This window comes from Salmo salar, chromosome ssa07 (assembly GCF_905237065.1).
Source record: "Salmo salar chromosome ssa07, Ssal_v3.1, whole genome shotgun sequence".
Taxonomy (NCBI): Eukaryota; Metazoa; Chordata; class Actinopteri; order Salmoniformes; family Salmonidae; genus Salmo; species Salmo salar.
This window is the reverse complement of record NC_059448.1, coordinates 4,117,301-4,137,837: the sequence shown is the minus strand read 5'-3', so window position 1 is coordinate 4,137,837 and position 20,537 is coordinate 4,117,301. Positions and strand designations below refer to the sequence as shown.

The 20,537-nt window shown below is 45.2% G+C and overlaps 1 protein-coding gene across 2 annotated transcripts in view; it reads left to right on the top strand.

Moving 5' to 3' along the window:
• Positions 1-571: 571 nt before the first annotated feature.
• The window catches only part of cnpy3 (canopy FGF signaling regulator 3), a 32,572-nt gene continuing 12,606 nt past the window's right edge, over positions 572-20,537 (top strand). The window contains exons 1-6 of one of the 2 annotated variants that reach the window (XM_045721441.1): positions 572-831; positions 5,824-5,953; positions 9,916-10,012; positions 10,349-10,471; positions 10,777-10,894; positions 15,482-16,867. In XM_045721441.1, coding sequence (XP_045577397.1) covers positions 723-831; positions 5,824-5,953; positions 9,916-10,012; positions 10,349-10,471; positions 10,777-10,894; positions 15,482-15,600 — 696 coding nt within the window. In that variant the 5' untranslated portion in view covers positions 572-722 and the 3' untranslated portion in view covers positions 15,601-16,867. Of the gene's footprint in view, positions 832-5,823; positions 5,954-9,915; positions 10,013-10,348; positions 10,472-10,776; positions 10,895-15,481; positions 16,868-20,537 lie in introns of those variants that run through there. The other variant, XR_006770555.1, reaches the window with a different exon arrangement.

The window sequence follows — 20,537 nt, the reverse complement described above, 5'->3', positions numbered from 1 at the left end:
ATTTCTTTCTTTTAACTTTTTGGGTTATGTGGGTGTTGTTTTGTATCGCTGGGTATTATTACTGCACTGTTGGAGCTAGAAACACAAGTATTTCGCTGCACCTGCAATAAAATCTTCAGATCTGTGTACATGACCAATACACTTTGATTTGAGGAGGCATAGAAGGGCATTGGGTAGGATATTTGGGCCAGTATCCGGCCGGTATTCTTCCTGGAGAGCTGTAAACCTGGAGGATGGGGTACAAACCGCCGGCCGGTATTCTTCCTGGAGAGCTGTAACCTGGAGGATGGGGTACAAACCGCCGGCCGGTATTCTTCCTGGAGAGCTGTAACCTGGAGGATGGGGTACAAACCGTAAAATACACGAGGCTGTGTAAAAAAAAAAAAAAGAGAATAGCGTCCTCTGTTGGATGTTCTACGTGATTACGCCACAAACATTTGGAGGACGCAAACTGATCCTAGATATGTGCGTAAAGTAACCAGAACATAAGAGCTACGCCCCCCTCTCGTCTCCTTCCCTGATTGGTCGAGTGGTTCCACTTCTCTGCCTGTGATTGGTTCAGAGCGGCCCAGCTGTGGTATGTAGCGCTGCACAAGGCGGAAGTGAAGCATGTAAATCAGTAGCGTGTTGAGGGCGACATGTAAAGAAGCGAATCTAAAGGTCTGACATACTGTCGACATTTTGTTGTTTTATTCGTTGCTAGACAACAACATTTAGTCAGAATGGTTTGGTTTACTTGCGTGACGATGTTTTTGTTGAGCGTGTTGGTCGAAGGAGCGGAGAAGAAAGAGGGAGATGATGAATGGGTGAATCTCCCCAACAAATGTGAAGGTAGGAAGCGCAAGACCAACAACGATCATACCTTACCTCCATTTGGAAACACCAAATAAATATAGTCATTTATTATCTTTGGAATCTAGGCATGAAATACCCTGAATATAGCAGGTACTCCACGACCGAGTTGGGAGTTGGGAATTCTTGACCCGAGGACAGTAACGATGCTGTTCATTCGTTCCCTTTTTTTAAAGCTATAAGCGTATTTCATTCATATTTCATTCATTTTTCATTCATTCTATTAGCTAGAACGAGTTGCATTGTGTATTTTCTCATCCCTGATAGCCTACACCTCACTTTCCTATTTCTGCAGAGCAACTATTTAGGTTAACTTTGCATTGGGACTGTTGATGCGTATACTAATAAACATGTGGTTAGGTTATATTACCTACCCTTTCATCAACAAGGCTTTCTGCTTTATCCCAAGAGTTCTCCTCTATAAGCCCCGCTTACTGAACTACAATCCTGACGCTTTAGTTTAACCCTGCAAACAGAAATCCTCGGTCAGGCCATCCGCGCTGTAGAGAGTGTGTGTGTGTGTATATACACATTATGGTAACACGCCGGAATATGCTTGACGGGGAGAGACGTTTAGTGTCGCCAGTGAATTGTGTGATCTATTTATACCCAGTAACGCCATTCCAAAAAGTCAGGCAAATTGTATTATGTTTAAAATTAAAATAAAACTGTAGGTTTACACAGATCCTCACCAGTTACATACATACAGGTGGTCGTCTCTGTCATCCGTCTGTTTTCCGTAAACAAGCGCTGTAACATGGAGATATGGCCGTGTGGGACCACAAACCCTATAAATATGTGTATTCAGTTAAGAACAAATTGTTATTTTACAATGACTGCCCACCCCGGCCAAACCCTCCCCTAACCTGGATGGGACGGCAGGTAGCCTAGTGGTTAGAGTGTAGGGGGGCAGGTAGCCTAGTGGTTAGAGTGTAGAGGAGGCAGGTAGCCTAGTGGTTAGAGTGTAGGGGCGGCAGGTAGCCTAGTGGTTAGAGTGTAGGGGCGGCAGGTAGCCTAGTGGTTAGAGCGTAGGGGAGGCAGGTAGCCTAGTGGTTAGAGCGTAGGGGCGGCAGGGTAGCCTAGTGGTTAGAGCGTAGGGGCGGCAGGTAGCCTAGTGGTTAGAGCGTAGGGGCGGCAGGTAGCCTAGTGGTTAGAGCGTAGGGGCGGCAGGTAGCCTAGTGGTTAGAGTGTAGAGGAGGCAGGTAGCCTAGTGGTTAGAGTGTAGGGGGGCAGGTAGCCTAGTGGTTAGAGTGTAGAGGAGGCAGGTAGCCTAGTGGTTAGAGTGTAGGGGGGCAGGTAGCCTAGTGGTTAGAGTGTAGAGGAGGCAGGTAGACTAGCGGTTAGAGTGTAGGGGCGGCAGGTAGCCTAGTGGTTAGAGTGTAGGGGGGCAGGTAGCCTAGTGGTTAGAGTGTAGAGGAGGCAGGTAGCCTAGTGGTTAGAGTGTAGGGGCGGCAGGTAGCCTAGTGGTTAGAGTGTAGGGGCGGCAGGTAGCCTAGTGGTTAGAGCGTAGGGGCGGCAGGGTAGCCTAGTGGTTAGAGCGTAGGGGCGGCAGGTAGCCTAGTGGTTAGAGCGTAGGGGCGGCAGGTAGCCTAGTGGTTAGAGCGTAGGGGCGGCAGGTAGCCTAGTGGTTAGAGCGTAGGGGCGGCAGGTAGCCTAGTGGTTAGAGTGTAGAGGAGGCAGGTAGCCTAGTGGTTAGAGTGTAGGGGGGCAGGTAGCCTAGTGGTTAGAGTGTAGAGGAGGCAGGTAGCCTAGTGGTTAGAGTGTAGGGGCGGCGGGTAGCCTAGTGGTTAGAGTGTAGGGGCGGCGGGTAGCCTAGTGGTTAGAGTGTAGGGGCGGCGGGTAGCCTAGTGGTTAGAGTGTAGGGGCGGCGGGTAGCCTAGTGGTTAGAGTGTAGGGGCGGCGGGTAGCCTAGTGGTTAGAGTGTAGGGGCGGCGGGTAGCCTAGTGGTTAGAGTGTAGGGGCGGCGGGTAGCCTAGTGGTTAGAGTGTAGGGGCGGCGGGTAGCCTAGTGGTTAGAGTGTAGGGGCGGCGGGTAGCCTAGTGGTTAGAGTGTAGGGGCGGCGGGTAGCCTAGTGGTTAGAGTGTAGGGGCGGCGGGTAGCCTAGTGGTTAGAGTGTAGGGGCGGCGGGTAGCCTAGTGGTTAGAGTGTAGGGCGGCGGGTAGCCTAGTGGTTAGAGTGTAGGGGCGGCGGGTAGCCTAGTGGTTAGAGTGTAGGGGCGGCGGGTAGCCTAGTGGTTAGAGTGTAGGGGCGGCGGGTAGCCTAGTGGTTAGAGTGTAGGGGCGGCGGGTAGCCTAGTGGTTAGAGTGTAGGGGCGGCGGGTAGCCTAGTGGTTAGAGTGTAGGGGCGGCGGGTAGCCTAGTGGTTAGAGTGTAGGGGCGGCGGGTAGCCTAGTGGTTAGAGTGTAGGGGCGGCGGGTAGCCTAGTGGTTAGAGTGTAGGGGCGGCGGGTAGCCTAGTGGTTAGAGTGTAGGGGCGGCGGGTAGCCTAGTGGTTAGAGTGTAGGGGCGGCGGGTAGCCTAGTGGTTAGAGTGTAGGGGCGGCGGGTAGCCTAGTGGTTAGAGTGTAGGGGCGGCGGGTAGCCTAGTGGTTAGAGTGTAGGGGCGGCGGGTAGCCTAGTGGTTAGAGTGTAGGGCGGCGGGTAGCCTAGTGGTTAGAGTGTAGGGGCGGCGGGTAGCCTAGTGGTTAGAGTGTAGGGCGGCGGGTAGCCTAGTGGTTAGAGTGTAGGGGCGGCGGGTAGCCTAGTGGTTAGAGTGTAGGGGCGGCGGGTAGCCTAGTGGTTAGAGTGTAGGGCGGCGGGTAGCCTAGTGGTTAGAGTGTAGGGGCGGCGGGTAGCCTAGTGGTTAGAGTGTAGGGGCGGCGGGTAGCCTAGTGGTTAGAGCGTTGGACTAGTAACTGAAAAGTTGCTAGATTGAATCCCTGAGCTGACAAGGTAAAGATGTGTCGTTCTGCCCCTGAACAAGGCAGTTAACCCACTGTTCCTAGGCCGTCATTGAAATAAGAATTTGTTCTTAACTGACCTGCCTAGTTAAAGGTAAAATAAAAAAATACCTGGCCAAACCCGGACGATGCTGGGCCAATTGTACTCCACCCTATGGGACTCCCGATCACGGCCGGTTGTGATACATGATGACAAGTGAGTGCTACGGGGCGGTAGTCATTTATTTCGGTTATCTTTGCCTTCTTTGGTACAGGAACAAGGGTGGCCCCCTTGAAGCATGTGGGGACAGCAGACTGGGATAAGGATTGATTGAATATGTCCGTGAACACAGCAGCCAGCTGGTTTGCGCATGCTCTGAGGACGCGGCTGGGGATGCCGTCTGGGCCAGCAGCCTTGCGAGGGTTAACACGTTTAAATGTTTTACTCAGGTCAGCCATGGAGAAGGGGGCGCGCAGTCCTTGTTAGTGGGCCCTTACCGTGGCTCTGTATTATCCTCAAAGACAGGTGTTTAGTTTGTCTGGAAGCGTGACGTCGGTATTTGTGACGTTGCTGTTTTTGTAGTCCGTGATTTCCTGATGACACTGCCACATACGTCTCGTGTCTGAGCCGTTGAATTGCGACTCCACTTTGTCCCTGTACTGGTATTTAGCTTGTTTGATTACCTTGCGGAGGGAATAACTCCACTGTTTATATTCAGACATATTCCCAGACCTCTTTTCTGTGGTTAAATGCGGTGGATCGCGCTTTCAGTTTTAAGCGAATGACGCCATCTATCCACGGTTTCTGGGTAGGGTTTTAATAGTCACAGTGGGTACAACATCTCCAAAGCATTTTCTTAAATTCACTCACCGAGTCAGCGTATAGATCGATGTTATTCTCTGAGGCTGACCGGAACATGTCCCAGTCTGCGTGATCAAAACAATCTTGAAGCGTGGATTCCGATTGGTCAGACCAGCACTGAATGGTTCTAGTCACTGGTACATCCTGTTTTGAATTTCTCCTTATAAGAAGGTAGGTGCAAGATGGCGTCGTGGTCGGATTTGCTGAATGAAGGGCGGGGGAGGGCTTTGTATGCATTGTGGAAGTTAGAGTAGCAGTGGTCGAGTGTAAACCCCCCCCCCCCCGAATTTAGGTACATGGCTGTGATGATAACTGCCGAGAATTTTCTTCGAAGGTAAGATGGCCGGCATTTGATTGAGGAATTCTAGGTCGGGTGAGCAGAAGGACTTGAGTTCCTGTATGTTGTTATGATTACACCATGAGTCGTTTATCATGAAGCATACACCCCGCCATTCCTCTTCCCAGAGGTGCTTGTCTCTGTTGGCGCAATGCATAGAGAAGTCCGGTGGCTGAACCGATTCCGACGACATATCCCGAGAGAGCCATGTTTCCGTGAAACAGAGAATGTTACAATCTCTGGTGTCTCTCTGGAAGGCAACCCTTGCTCGAATTTCATTTACCTAGTTGTCAAGAGACTGGACATTGGCGAGTAGTATACTCGGGAGTGGTGGGCGACGTGCACGTCTACGGAGCCTGACCAGGAGGCCGCTCCATCTGCCCCTTCTGCGGCGCTGTTGTCTTGGGTTGGCCTCTGGGATTAGATCCACTGTCCTGGGTGGTGGTCCAAACAGAGGATCCGTTTTGGGAAAGTTGTATTCCTGGTCGTAATGTTGGTAAGTTGACGTTGCTCTTATATCCAATAGTTCTTCCCGGCTGTATGTAATAAGACTTAAGATTTCCTGGGGTAACAATGTAAGAAATAATACATCAAAAATAAAATGCAGCATAGTTTTGTAAGGACGCGAGGCGACCATCTGTCGGCGCCATCTTGCAAAAATACTAGGTTGAAGATAAAAGGTTAGGACAAGTTATGATTCCACATGGAAGTTTTTTGAAAATAAACAGATTCCTGGGATCAGCGCCGGTGCTAACTACTATAGCTGGTCCAATTTTTCTAAAGACTTATGGGATATTAGAATCCTCTTGTCTTAACCTTTTGTCATCTTCAACTTCTCCATCTCTCTCTCCACCTAGTGTGTAAGTTTGTGAGTATCGAGATGAAGTCTGCCTTTGACGAGACGGGGAAAACCAAGGAAGTCATTGAGAGGAACTACCGTTTCCTTGACGACAACAAGGGAGCTCCGCCAATCAAATATGTCAAGTCGTAAGTGACTTTCATTATCACACATTTATAAAATGACAATAAGCGAGACTATATACAGGGGGGTACAGGTTAGTCGAGGTAATTGAGGTAATATGTACATGTAGGTAGAGTTATTAAAGTGACTATGCATAGATGACAACAGAGAGTACCAGTGGTGTAAAAGGGGGGGGGGGGCAATGCAAATAGTCTGGGTATCAGACTGTTCAGGAGATGTTCAGCTGTTCATGAGTCTTATGGCTTGGGGTTCGAAGCTGTTTAGAAGCCTCTTGGACCTAGACTTGGCGCTCCGGTACAACTCGCTGTGCGGTAGCAGAGAGAACAGTCTATGACTAGGGTGGCTGGAGTCTTTGACAATTTTTAGGGCCTTCCTCTGACACCGCCTGGTATAGAGGTCCTGGATGGCAGGAAGCTTGTCCCCAGTGATGTACTGGGCGGTACGCACTACCCTCTGTAGTGCCTTGTGGTCGGAGGCCGAGCAGTTACCATACCAGGCAGTGATGCAACCAGTCAGGATGCTCTCGATGGTGCAGCTGTAGAACCTTTTGAGGATCTGAGGACCAATGCCAAATATTTTCAGTCTCCTGAGGGGGAATAGGTTTTGTCGTGCCCTCTTCACGACTGTCTTGGTGTGTTTGGACCATGTTAGTTTGTTGACGTGGACACCAAGGAACTTTAAGCTCTCAACCTGCTCCACTACAGCCCTGTCGATGAGAATGGGGGCGTGCTCGGTCCTCCTTTTCCTCTAGTCCACACTCATCTCCTTTGTCTTGATCAAGTTGAGGGAGATGTTGTCGTGGCACCACACTGCCAGGTCTCTGACCTCCTCCCTATAGGCTGTATCATTGTTGTCGGTGATCAGGCCTACCACTGTTGTGTCATCAGCAAACTTAATGATGGTGTTGGAGTCGTGGGGGGCCCCTGTGGGAGGATCAGCGTGGCGGATGTGTTGTTACCTACATTTACCACCAGGGGGCGGCCCGTCAGGAAGTCCAGGATCCAGTTGCAGAGGGAGGTGTTTAGTCCCAGGGTCCTTAGCTTAGTGATGAGCTTTGAGGGCACTATGGTGTTGAACGCTGAGCTGTAGTCAATGAACAGCATTCTCACATAGGTGTTCCTTTTGTCCAGGTGGGAAAGGGCAGTGTGGAGTGCAATAGAGATGGCATCATCTGTGGATCTGTTAGGGTTGTATGCAAATTGGAGTGGGTCTAAGGTTTCTGGGTTAATGGTGTTGATGTGAGCCATGACCAGCCTTTCAAAGCACTTCATGGCTACAGACGTGAGTGCTACAGGTCGGTAGTCATTTAGGCAGGTTACCTTAGTGCTCTTGGGCACAGGGGCTATGGTGGTCTGTTTAAAACATGTGGGTATTACAGACTCAGGGAGAGGTTGAACATGTCAGTGAAGACACTTGCCAGTTGGTCAGTGCATGCTCGCAGTACACGTCCTGGTAATCCGTCTGGCCCTGCAACCTTGTTATTGTTGACCATTTTAAAGGTTTTGCATCGGCTGCGGAGTGCGTGATCACACAGTCATCTGGGAACAGCTGGTGCTCTTATGCATGTTTCAGTGTTACTTGCCTTGAAGCGAGCATAGAAGTAGTTTAGCTTGTCTGGTAGGTTCGTGTCACTGGGCAGCTCGTGGCTGTGTTTCCCTTTTGTAGTCTGTAATAGTTTGCAAGCCCTGCCACATCCGACGAGTGTCGGAGCCGGTGTAGTACGACTCAATCTTAGTCCTGTATTGATGCTTTGCCTGTTTGATGGTTCGTCGCAGGGCATAGCAGGATGTCTTGTAAGCTTCCGGGTTAGAGTCCCGCACCTTGAAAGCGGCAGCTCTAGCCTTTAGCTCAGTGCGGATGTTGCCTGTAATCCATGGCTTCTGGTTGGGGTATGTACGTACAGTCAATGTGAGGAAGACGTAATCGATACACTTATTGATGAAGCCAGTGACTGAGGTGGTGTACTCCTCAATGCCATCGGAAGAATCCCAGAACGTATTCCAGTCTGTGCTAGCAAAACAGTCCTGTAGCTTAGCATCTGCTTCATCTGACCGCTTTTGAATTGATCTAGTCACTGGTGCTTCATGCTTTAATTTTTGCTTGTTAGCAGGAATCAGAAGAATAGAATTATGGTCAGATTTTCCAAATGGAGGGTGAGGGAGAGCTTTGTATGCATCTCTGTGTGTGGAGTAAAGGTGGTCCAGAGTTATTTTTCCTCTGGTTGCACATTTAGCACCACCTGTTGTTTACGTATAAGCATAGTCCGCCACCCCTTGTCTTACCAGACGCCGCTGTTCCATCCTACCGATACAGCGTATAACCAGCCCGCTGTATGTTGATAATGTCGTTGTTCAGCTAACCCTCACACCAAGCCCCTCCCCCTGCCCCTCACACCAAGCCCCTCCCCCTGCCCCTCACACCAAGCCCCTGCCCCTGCCCCCTAGACTATATCTTACTGTAGTAGACTATATCTTACTGTAGTAGACTATATCTTACTGTAGTAGACTATATCTTACTGTAGTAGACTATATCTTACTGTAATAGAAGACACGTTAACCTTTAACAATATTATTTTTATGTTTCAACTCCTCCAATTGAACACAGAGCAGACATGGACGAGTTATTGTGACAGGGTAGGAACCAAAGTGATGTTCAGTGTTTCCTAGGGGACCCTATAATCTAAAACAGGACTATCAATGAACATTGATTCTGGAAAATGAATGGTCAGTTTGTCGAGTGCATCATTTCTGTACTACGTCTCGCTAACAGCGGTGGAAAAAGTACTCAATTGTCATACATGAGTAAAAGTAAAGATACCTTCATAGAAAATTACTCAAGTAAAAGTCAACCAGTAAAATACTAAAAGTATTTGGTTTTAAATAGTCTTAGCCAAAGACTGTTAGCTGTCTAGTCTGTGTTTTTTATAAATGTTCAATAAGCATAAAACACTTATTTTATTTTTTTAATAAGGAATTGACACCTACTTTTCATTCTGAGTAACAAGGTTGGCCACTTCATTTCAACATGAACAAAGTGGACAGTCTAACATGCTGTTCAAATCAGTTGGAGATGGACAGAAGGATGTGTTTATAACAGTTCAACTGTTCTGCCTCGTTAGCTAGCAAATAGATCCAAATTGAACTTGAAATATAAAGATTTTATATTTAGCCTAGGTATAATTTAATAACGCCTACATTCATTAGATTATTCCTGACTGTTTTGAAATGCTTTTTAAAAAATAAATAATAATAATTTACAACAAAGATTATTTTGAGAACTTCAGATATGCCGTCGTTGTAGAATGATTTGATCATTCAATGTGTGAGGTCCTACTGGCACCATATGTACATCCCTATGGGCTCTGGTCAAAAGTAGTTATATTTATTATTATTATTATTATTATTATATATTTATTATTATTATATATTTATTATTATTATTTATTATTATATTTATTATTATTATTATTTATTATAAAAAAAATGTTTTATCTCTCTCTAATGTAGAAAGAGACGCGCACACACACACACACTTTATAGGAGATAAAAATGCTTCGATGTTATTTATTGGTAATGGTCTGGTGAGGGTAAACTGATACAAGATCTGTCACTTCTAGAAGCTTTCACTGTAGTTCGAGCCGTGTGTCTATTTTCTCTCCGTCGTCGCCGTGGAGATAGCAGGGCTGCTATGGTAGCGGGGGGACGAGAACTTGGTCCAGGTCACTTCCTGTGGGAGGCGGCCTAGCCTTTTTATAAATGGGAATCTCTGTCAAACTAATATGATGGGAGGTTGTTAGAGTCAACTTGTGAATGTTTGAAAAAAGGCTAAATGAAATGGTGTGTGTGTACTAAAACCAGCCTGCATCTGTCTCTTCTTCCTAATTCTGTCTCTCCCTGTCTCTCCCTGTCTCTCCCTGTCTCTCCCTGTCTCTCCCTGTCTCTCCCTGTCTCTCCCTGTCTGTCTATAGAGACATCCGTTTCATTGAGGTTGTGGAGAATGTGTGTCAGAGGCTCTCTGGCTACAACCTGCACAAGGAGAGGGAGGGCAGCAACCGCTTTGCCAAGGTCAGTGTGTGTTTCTGCAGGCTCACTGAGGACGTGATAACCACGATGTTTAACAAATATAACACACCATCTCTCTCCTTCTTTCTCGCCTCTCTCCCGCCCTCGCCTCTCTCCGGCCCTCGCCTCTCTCCGGCCCTCGCCTCTCTCCGGCCCTCGCCTCTCTCCCTCCCTCGCCTCGCTCTTGCTTTCTCTAATGGACCACATTTATTTTATTGGGTTATGCTTGACAAGTTGGGGGGAAAAAATTATTTACTGTCTTTTATAAATGTATTTACTGTCTTTTATAAATGTATTTTAAATGGTCAAATCAACTCAGTGGATCTGCTCTCTCTCCAGGGTATGTCTGAGACCTTCTCTACCCTCCATGGGCTGGTCCATAAGGGGGTAAAGGTCGTGATGGACATCCCCTATGAGCTCTGGAACGAAACCTCCGCAGAGGTCGCCGATCTCAAGAAGCAGGTGAGGATCAGTCAATGTTTTACGAATGTATTTGATATTATTCACAAAGACATTTTGTTTTATTCTTCTGTGTGCATGTTTGATATGTCTCCTTTCTCTGGTTCTCTCTCTCTCTGTCTTCTTTCTCTCTCTGTCTCCTCTGTCTTCTTTCTCCCTCTGTCTCTGTGTCTCCTGTCTCTCTCTCTCTCTGCTGTGTCTCTCTCTCTGCTGGGTCTCCTCTGTCTCATCTGTCTGTCTCTCTCTCTCTCTCGGCTGTGTCTCTCTCTCTGATGGGTGTCCTCTGTCTCTCTGTCTCTGTGTCTCAGTGTGATGTAATGATAGAGCAGTATGAGGAGGTTATAGAGGACTGGTACAAAGGCAGTCAGGAGGAAGACCTCACCACCTACCTCTGTGAGAACCACGTTCTGAAGGGACAGGACACCGGTAATACACACACACCTAACACACAACACACACACACACACACACCTAACACGGTGCCTTCTGAAAGTATTCATACCACTTGACTTATTCCACATTTTGTTGTGTTACAGCCTGGATTCAAAATGGATTCAATCGACACACAACCCATAATGACAGTGAAGACATGTTTTTAGAAATGTTTGCAAATGTAATATAGAAATCTCATTTACAGAAGTATTCACAGCCCTGAATCAATACTTTGTAGAATCACCTTTGGCAGAGGGCTGTGAGTCTCTCTGGGTAATTCTCTAAGAGCTGTGAGTCTCTCTGGGTAAGTCTCTAAGAGCTGTGAGTCTCTCTGGGTAAGTCTCTAAGAGCTGTGAGTCTCTCTGGGTAAGTCTCTAAGAGCTGTGAGTCTCTCTGGGTAAGTCTCTAAGAGCTGTGAGTCTCTCGGGGTAAGTCTCTAAGAGCTGTGAGTCTCTCTGGGTAAGTCTCTAAGAGCTGTGAGTCTCTCTGGGTAAGTCTCTAAGAGCTGTGAGTCTCTCTGGGTAAGTCTCTAAGAGCTGTGAGTCTCTCTGGGTAAGTCTCTAAGAGCTGTGAGTCTCTCTGGGTAAGTCTCTAAGAGCTGTGAGTCTCTCTGGGTAAGTCTCTAAGAGCTGTGAGTCTCTCTGGGAAGTCTCTAAGAGCTGTGAGTCTCTCTGGGTAAGTCTCTAAGAGCTGTGAGTCTCTCTGGGTAAGTCTCTAAGAGCTGTGAGTAAGTCTCTAAGAGCTGTGAGTCTCTCTGGGTAAGTCTCTAAGAGCTGTGAGTCTCTCTGGGTAAGTCTCTAAGAGCTGTGAGTCTCTCTGGGTAAGTCTCTAAGAGCTGTCAACACTTCAACATTCTTCTTCTTTTTTATTCTTCAAGCTCTGACAAATTGGTTGTTGATCATTGCTAGATAGATGGTTTCAAGTCTTGCCATAGATTTTTTTTTTTTAAAATGTTATCCGATTTTTAAGTCAAAACTAACTAGGCTGGACAAAGTTGTTTCCCACTTTGATTTTAATATAAATCCACAAGCTATAATTACAATATTAGTTTGTTTCTTACATCTGCAAACAGCTAGTTTGTATGTATGTTCTTAGCAAGTTAAGCTAAATCGTGTTAGCCACTAATGCTAATCGCTAGTTAGCTGGCTAGCAGGCTACTGGTATCAGGCGGTATTAGCTACTGTAGCTACGTTTGCTCTGACTCAGTACTTTTATTAGCTAGTTAGAGCTAAAGGAGAAAGACCCATTGAAATAATGTAGAATATGTGTTGGCACCAGAGGAACACTACTCATAAAGAAAATCTAAAACCTTTATTAATCAAAAAACATAAAATCAAAAATTAGGAAAATATCATTTTTTATATATATATATCGCCCAGCCCTAAACTAGGCCACTCAGGAACATTCAACATCTTGGTAACCAACTCCAGTGTATATTTGGCCTTGTGTTTTAGGTTATTCCCCTGCTGAAAGGGGAATTCATCTCCCAGTGTCTGTTGGAAAGCAGACTGAACCTGGTTCAACCTGGTTTTCTTCAAGGATTTTTCCTGTGCTCAGCTCTATTTTGTTTCTTTTTATCCTAAAAGACTCCCTAGTCCTTGCCGTTTACAAGCATACCCATAACATGATGCAGCCACCGCCATGCTTGGTGAAGAGTGGTATTGGATTTGCCTCAAACATAACGCTTTGTATTCAGGATAAGAAGTTGAATTTCTTTGCCAAACATTTTGCAGTTACACTTTATTGCACTGTATTGCAAACAGGATGCATGTTTCGGAATATTTGATACACCATCCAAAGTGTAAATAATATCTTCAACATGCTCAAAGAGATATTCAATGTCTGTTTTGTTTTACCTATTGTCATGACTCTCGTGTGACGATCTGAAGGATCAGGTTACAGTGGGTCCTCTCTACAGCGTGCTCTCTCTCTCTCGTAGAGGGGGAGAGCGGGAAGTCGACTGTTTTATGGTCGGTCATAAAATACTCTGTCCCTATGCACTGTAGTGTTCGAGAATGGAATGTGAACTGTGGAACACAGAGACCCTTGGACATCAGAAGTTAGAATAATTAAACAACGTTTCTGTTTTTGAGAATGTGGGAATGGTCTGTGGACACTTAAGGGACAGTTATGATGAGTGTGTTTTCATTTGGTGATCTCATGAAGGACTGGAAACACGCATAACTATCTCTTAAAGTGTACATTTCCCAGCTGTCAGGTTTACATCTAAATATTGTGAAACGTATGTGATTAAACATGAAACTATTTGTGAAAAGATGTATTGTGACGTTAAGCCATAATCTCATTTAGAACTAGTCAGTGGCCACACCCCCGTGAGCCCAGACATCACATTAGGCATCATAGAACCGCCCCTTTTTCCACAAAGTATAAAACCCACTTCCTACATAATTTACATTTAAGGCAGAGAACGCCGGGACAGAGTCCCCACGTTGGGACGGCTACAATTCTATAGGCCACGGAGACCATTTAAAAAAAAATATATATTTAACCTTTATATAACTAGGCACGTCAGTTAAGAACAAATTCTTATTTACAATGGAGGCCTACCGGGGAACAGTGGGTTAACTGCCTTGTTCAGGGGCAGAACGACAGATTTTAACCTTGTAAGCTCGGGGATTTGATCTAACAACCTTTTGGTTACTAGCCCAATGCTCTAACCACTAGGCTACCTGCCGCCCCTACGCTCTAACCGCTGGGCTACCTGCCGCCCCTACGCTCTAACCGCTGGGCTACCTGCCGCCCCTACGCTCTAACCGCTGGGCTACCTGCCGCCCCGACGCTCTAACCGCTGGGCTACCTGCCGCCCCGACGCTCTAACCGCTGGGCTACCTGCCGCCCCGACGCTCTAACCGCTGGGCTACCTGCCGCCCCGACGCTCTAACCGCTGGGCTACCCTGCCGCCCCGACGCTCTAGCCGCTGGGCTACCCTGCCGCCCCGACGCTCTAGCCGCTGGGCTACCCTGCCGCCCCGACGCTCTAGCCGCTGGGCTACCCTGCAGCCCCGACGCTCTAACCGCTGGGCTACCCTGCCGCCCGACGCTCTAGCCGCTGGGCTACCCTGCCGCCCGACGCTCTAGCCGCTGGGCTACCCTGCCGCCCGACGCTCTAACCGCTGGGCTACCCTGCCGCCCGACGCTCTAACCGCTGGGCTACCCTGCCGCCCGACGCTCTAACCGCTGGGCTACCCTGCCGCCCCGACGCTCTAACCGCTGGGCTACCCTGCCGCCCGACGCTCTAGCCGCTGGGCTACCCTGCCGCCCCGACGCTCTAGCCGCTGGGCTACCCTGCCGCCCCGACGCTCTAGCCGCTGGGCTACCCTGCCGCCCCGACGCTCTAGCCGCTGGGCTACCCTGCCGCCCCGACGCTCTAGCCGCTGGGCTACCCTGCCGCCCCGACGCTCTAGCCGCTGTAGTTTTGGCAACACGGCCGGAAATGATTAAACTCTGAGACTATCGATCACTACACAATAAGAGCAAATCCTAGACGTAGAATTACTAGTCTGCAGCTGGAAATGACGTAAGTCTAGTACGAGAATACCCGACAACCGCGGAAGCATCTATTCTATACAACGACCATCTGTACGCCTGACGTAACCATTACAACAGACACTATCCAGAGCCGTGGAGTAAGCTACAACCACGAAAGACATTGTGACTTCTGGGTTAGTTAACCAGAGACGCTCTGTTGAACTGACTCTCCAGCAGGTCGCTCATTCGAGAATGATTTCGATGTATATATTTACACCCGTTTGTCGTTGTCTTCTCTGTTGGAATCACCACTAGGGACTTTTCTTCTTTGTGTCATGTAGTAACCCAAATATCTACTGTTTGTTTGTAATTCTGTGTGTAGTTAGTTAGTTAGTCAGTAAATTTAAATACAAATTGGCTTAATTATATCACTGATTCATGATTTAGGTTAGGGTTCATGCTGATATCCAAGGGTTTGCAACATTCAGTAATGAGAACTGATGAGGTAATAATAATAATACATGAATGAGAATGACCAATCCTATAAGAAATGAAAATATCTGAAGAGTTATATTTGGGGAAATTGACACTCTATAAACATGTTCCCGTGGTGCCCCCGACTTCCTAGTTAAAGTTACGTAATTAAATGACAAACAGAGAGAATTTATATGTTAAAGTAAGTCTTCACATTTAATGATAGTGTCGTGTCTGTGACTATCTAACACATGCAACTTATTATGTGACGTGTTTAGTAAATGTTTACTCCTGAACTTATTTAGGTTTGTCATAACAAAAGGGTTGAATACTTACAAGACATTTCAGCTTTTACATTTTTTATTCATAAAAAAAAACAACATATTTCCACTTTGACATTATGGAGTATTATGTGTAGGTCAGTGACACAAAAATCTACATTGTAATCCATTTTAAATTCAGGCTGTAACAACAAAATGTGGAAAAAGTCAAGGGGTGTGACTACTTCCTGGAGGCCCTGTATACAGGGACAGGACATGGGTAATAAACACACTGAAGGAACGCAAAAACACGGAAACTGATTAAGTAGTTTGGAATGTTCTTCTCACTTCTTCTTCAGCCTGCCTGAAAGAGGAGTACTCAAAGAAGGGAGACGTGGCAGCCATCGCCGAGGAGAAGAAGAAGAAAAAAAAAGAAGGGAGTAGGAAAAAAGAAGAGCAAAGACGCGGGAGGAAGTGACGGAGGCAGCCAGGAAGGAGAGGCAGCCAGGAAGACCGTGAATAAAAAGGGAAAGGCGGTGTCACCGGAGAAGGAGAGAGAGGGGGTCTCGTCTGACGAAGACATCCAGCTAAAGGTGGCTCTGCCTGGGAAGAACACGGAGCTGTGAGACCCTGGATGGATGTAGGGACGGAACCTTGTCTTGCGTCCCAAACGGCACTCTATTCCCTATCTTTGGCCCCTATGAGCCCTGGTCTAAAGTAGTGCACTAAATGGGGAATAGGGTGCCGTTTGGGACGCTGGGCGACTGAGGGGTTGGAACGGCGGCATACCGGACCCGTCTTCCCACTTCCTCTCCATTTTTAGCTTGAGGTGATTTTGAATTTGCCTCTTCCTCCTTCTCCTCTTCCTCCCATCTTTGATTTTCCATCATCATCATCATCATTCCATATTTTCTCCTGTTAGCTGTTCTAAACCTTTGGTGGTCAGTCTTATTAGTCTGGATGGAACTGTCAGTATTGAAGTATCGACCAGGCTACTGTATATCGTCCTTCTGGATGGAACTGTCAGTATTGACAATAGTTCTGAACCTGTGGTCCTTCTGGATGGTTGTTGAACTATCAGTATTGAAGTATCGACCAGGCTACAGTGTGTATTTATATATGTATGTGTATATATGTGTGTGTGTGTATGTATGTATGTATGTATATATATATATATATATATATATATAATGTATGGTTGTGTGTTCATGTTTAACATTCTTGTTGCTTTTGTTACATGTGTGTTCATTGGATTTTTCTATACAAATAAAAATATGCTTTTTCAATGGCGCCATCTCCCTGCTCTCAACTGAAAGGAGTTTTTTTTTTTTTTTACGTTTTATTTATAATTTTAACATAGAACCAACCGGTCATGAAGCGAATCAATATATTGGTACGATATGTATCAACCAGAATGTTTAGACTTTTTATCAAATGTGAAATGTTTTAAAAGATATTTAAATTGAATGTAGTTATTTATGAGTTATTTGAGCCTCTTTTTTTGTTTGAGTTATTGTCGTTGTAGACGACTAGATTTCAGTTTCTGGACTTTCTGTTGTTTTGAAGAGTTGTGTTGTCTCAGGTGTACGAAGCTGCTATTGATAGAGAGAGAGAGAGAGAGAGCCTGTGTGTTTTTTAAGACTGGTCGTGTGTGTGTGTGTGTGTGCAACTGGGCCTAAGTAACTGAAGTGTTACCAGTCAAAACGTCAAGGTGTTTCAATAAAACTACTGATGTTGAAAACCTTTTTTTGACAAGTATTGAGTTACTAAAATCTAAATGTGGAGGCTGTCTTATTCACTATGATATATTATTATAAATTGTATTTATTATTATGATACTGTGATTTAAGGACTGGGACTCTGCTAAGTAAATGTCTCTGAGGGGAGTATAAAACCAGTGTACTTTCACTCCTTCTCTGACTGCATCACTAAGTCACAGGTAAGTGGATACATAATTAGTAATGACGTCTCTTTCAAGACGATTCGATACGTAACTAGATAAATGGGCTCCGATACGATACAGGAATGATCCGTTTTTTTGTTTGAAACGATTCGGTTTGATTAGAGCAACGAATCGATGCGATTTGGATAAACTTAACATTTGTTGCGCCAACACATTATTTTCCCCGTTGTGAATTGAAATCCGCTGCGGATTGAGTTCATATGCTGGATCTGTCTGACGTCGGTGCACATTATCAGGAGCAGAATGTCTGATTCAGAAGGGGTTGGGTTAAATGCGGAAGACACATTTTCAGTTGAATCCAGTCAGCTGTAAAAGTTCCTTCCTAAAGTATTCAGACCCGTTGACTTTTTTTTTTCCTACACATTTTGTTCGGTTACGGCGTTATTTTAAATAGTTTTTTTTGTTCTCTCCCTCTCATACTTTACACACAATGCCCCATATTGACAAAGCAGATACAGGTTTATAGAAATTTGTGCTAATTTATTAAAAATGGAATTATTACATTTACATAAGTATTCAGACCCTTTACTCAGTACTTTGTTGAAACCCCTTTGGCAGCGATTATAGACTTGAGTCTTCTTGAGTATGACGCTACAAGCTTGGCACACCTGTATTTGGGGAGGGGTTAGGGTTAGAATTAGGGTTAGGAGTTAGGGCTTGGGTTTAGGGTTAGAATTAGGGTTAAGAGTTAGGGCTTGGGTTTAGGGTTAGAATTAGGGTTAGGAGTTAGGGCTTGGGTTTAGGGTTAAGAGTTAGGGTTAGGGAAAATACGATGGGAATCCATTGTTGGTCCCCAGAAAGTCCAAACAGGTATAGTAAGACAGTTGTGTGTGTAAATTATGTATTTCGGCTCCTGAGCTGAGCCATAACAAACTGGACATCTACCACCAGATAGGGACAACTTTACCCTGTATATCTAAACATTGACATATATATACTGATTTTGTTTCAAGCGAAAGTTACAAAACTCTTGCTGATGTGCAAGACACGACCAGCATGTATCCTACGTTGGTCAGCGCACAAAGCTTCAGTTTGACTACTGATATGACTTGGGGTTTGTTCATCTGAATGACTGTCAACATAATAACGTCCTTAACTCCACACTGAAGAACAGGACGCAGTTGTCCCAAGATATGAGGTCTTTTGGGAAGGTAGAAAGAAAGTAGACCTAATTTGAGCAAAACATTTTTTGTAAACCGGCGATTCGTAATTTTTTTATTTATTTTTTAACCTGATGCATGGTACATTTTGGATCATTTTTAACTACAGAAGTGGTTCTCAGCCACAGATTGATTTGACAGAAATTATGACTGCAACATTGATAGCCGAATAAAATGGGATTTAATGTTCCCTGTTATTTGGTTTTAATTATAATTTTTTTTGGAGGGGGGAGGGTAACGTGTTTTAACGCTTGGAGGACCAGGTAAAAATATATTTCCCTCAGGGAGAGAGCATCCATTTTCATTTCAAAGAGGTGCGATTATGTCAGGTATGCCTCAATAACAATAATAATAACGTTCACTCTCCCTAGCTAGCTAGATACCTTCAGCTATAAATCATCCATGTAAAGTAAACAGTATACAAACGGTGTAATAAATAATGAATTCTCACAAAGTACAAGGTCTGAATGAATCTAAAGAGGCATATTCTGCTATTTACAATTCACAGTGATGCATATCTCTGAAAAGCGGCAGGAGAAATATGGCTAATTTAATTTGACAAATAAAAACGTCTTGTTGACCTTGTAACTTTAGTCACTATTACAGCGCAGAGGGAATAACAGAACAACTATAGTCACTATTACAGCGCAGAGGGAATAACAGAACAACTATAGTCACTATTACAGCGCAGAGGGAATAACAGAACAACTATAGTCACTATTACAGCGCAGAGGGAACAACAGAACACAACTATAGTCACTATTACAGCGCAGAGGGAATAACAGAACACAACTATAGTCACTATTACAGCGCAGAGGGAATAACAGAACAACTATAGTCACTATTACAGCGCAGAGGGAATAACAGAACACAACTATAGTCACTATTACAGCGCAGAGGGAACAACAGAACACAACTATAGTCACTATTACAGCGCAGAGGGAATAACAGACACAACTATAGTCACTATTACAGCGCAGAGGGAATAACAGAACACAACTATAGACACTATTACAGCGGAGAGGGAATAACAGAACACAACTATAGTCACTATTACAGCGCAGAGGGAATAACAGAACACAACTATAGTCACTATTACAGCGCAGAGGGAATAACAGAACACAACTATAGTCACTATTACAGCGCAGAGGGAATAACAGAACACAACTATAGTCACTATTACAGCGCAGAGGGAATAACAGAACAACTATAGTCACTATTAAAGCGCAGAGGGAATAACAGAACAACTATAGTCACTATTACAGCGCAGAGGGAATAACAGAACAACTATAGTCACTATTACAGCGCAGAGGGAACAACAGAACACAACTATAGTCACTATTACAGCGCAGAGGGAATAACAGAACAACTATAGTCACTATTACAGTGCAGAGGGAATAACAGAACAACTATAGTCACTATTACAGCGCAGAGGGAATAACAGAACACAACTATAGTCACTATTACAGCGCAGAGGGAATAACAGAACACAACTATAGTCACTATTACAGCGCAGAGGGAATAACAGAACAACTATAGTCACTATTACAGCGCAGAGGGAATAACAGAACAACTATAGTCACTATTACAGCGCAGAGGGAATAACAGAACAACTATAGTCACTATTACAGCGCAGAGGGAATAACAGAACACAACTATAGTCACTATTACAGCGCAGAGGGAATAACAGAACACAACTATAGTCACTATTACAGCGCAGAGGGAATAACAGAACAACTATAGTCACTATTACAGCGCTGAGGGAATAACAGAACACAACTATAGTCACTATTACAGCGCAGAGGGAATAACAGAACACAACTATAGTCACTATTACAGCGCAGAGGGAATAACAGAACAACTATAGTCACTATTACAGCGCAGAGGGAATAACAGAACACAACTATAGTCACTATTACAGCGCAGAGGGAATAACAGAACACAACTATAGTCACTATTACAGCGCAGAGGGAATAACAGAACACAACTATAGTCACTATTACAGCGCAGAGGGAATAACAGAACACAACTATAGTCACTATTACAGCGCAGAGGGAATAACAGAACACAACTATAGTCACTATTACAGCGCAGAGGGAATAACAGAACACAGCTATAGTCACTATTACAGCGCAGAGGGAATAACAGACACAACTATAGTCACTATTACAGCGCAGAGGGAATAACAGAAACAACTATAGTCACTATTACAGCGCTGAGGGAATAACAGAACAACTATAGTCACTATTACAGTGCAGAGGGAATAACAGAACACAGCTATAGTCACTATTA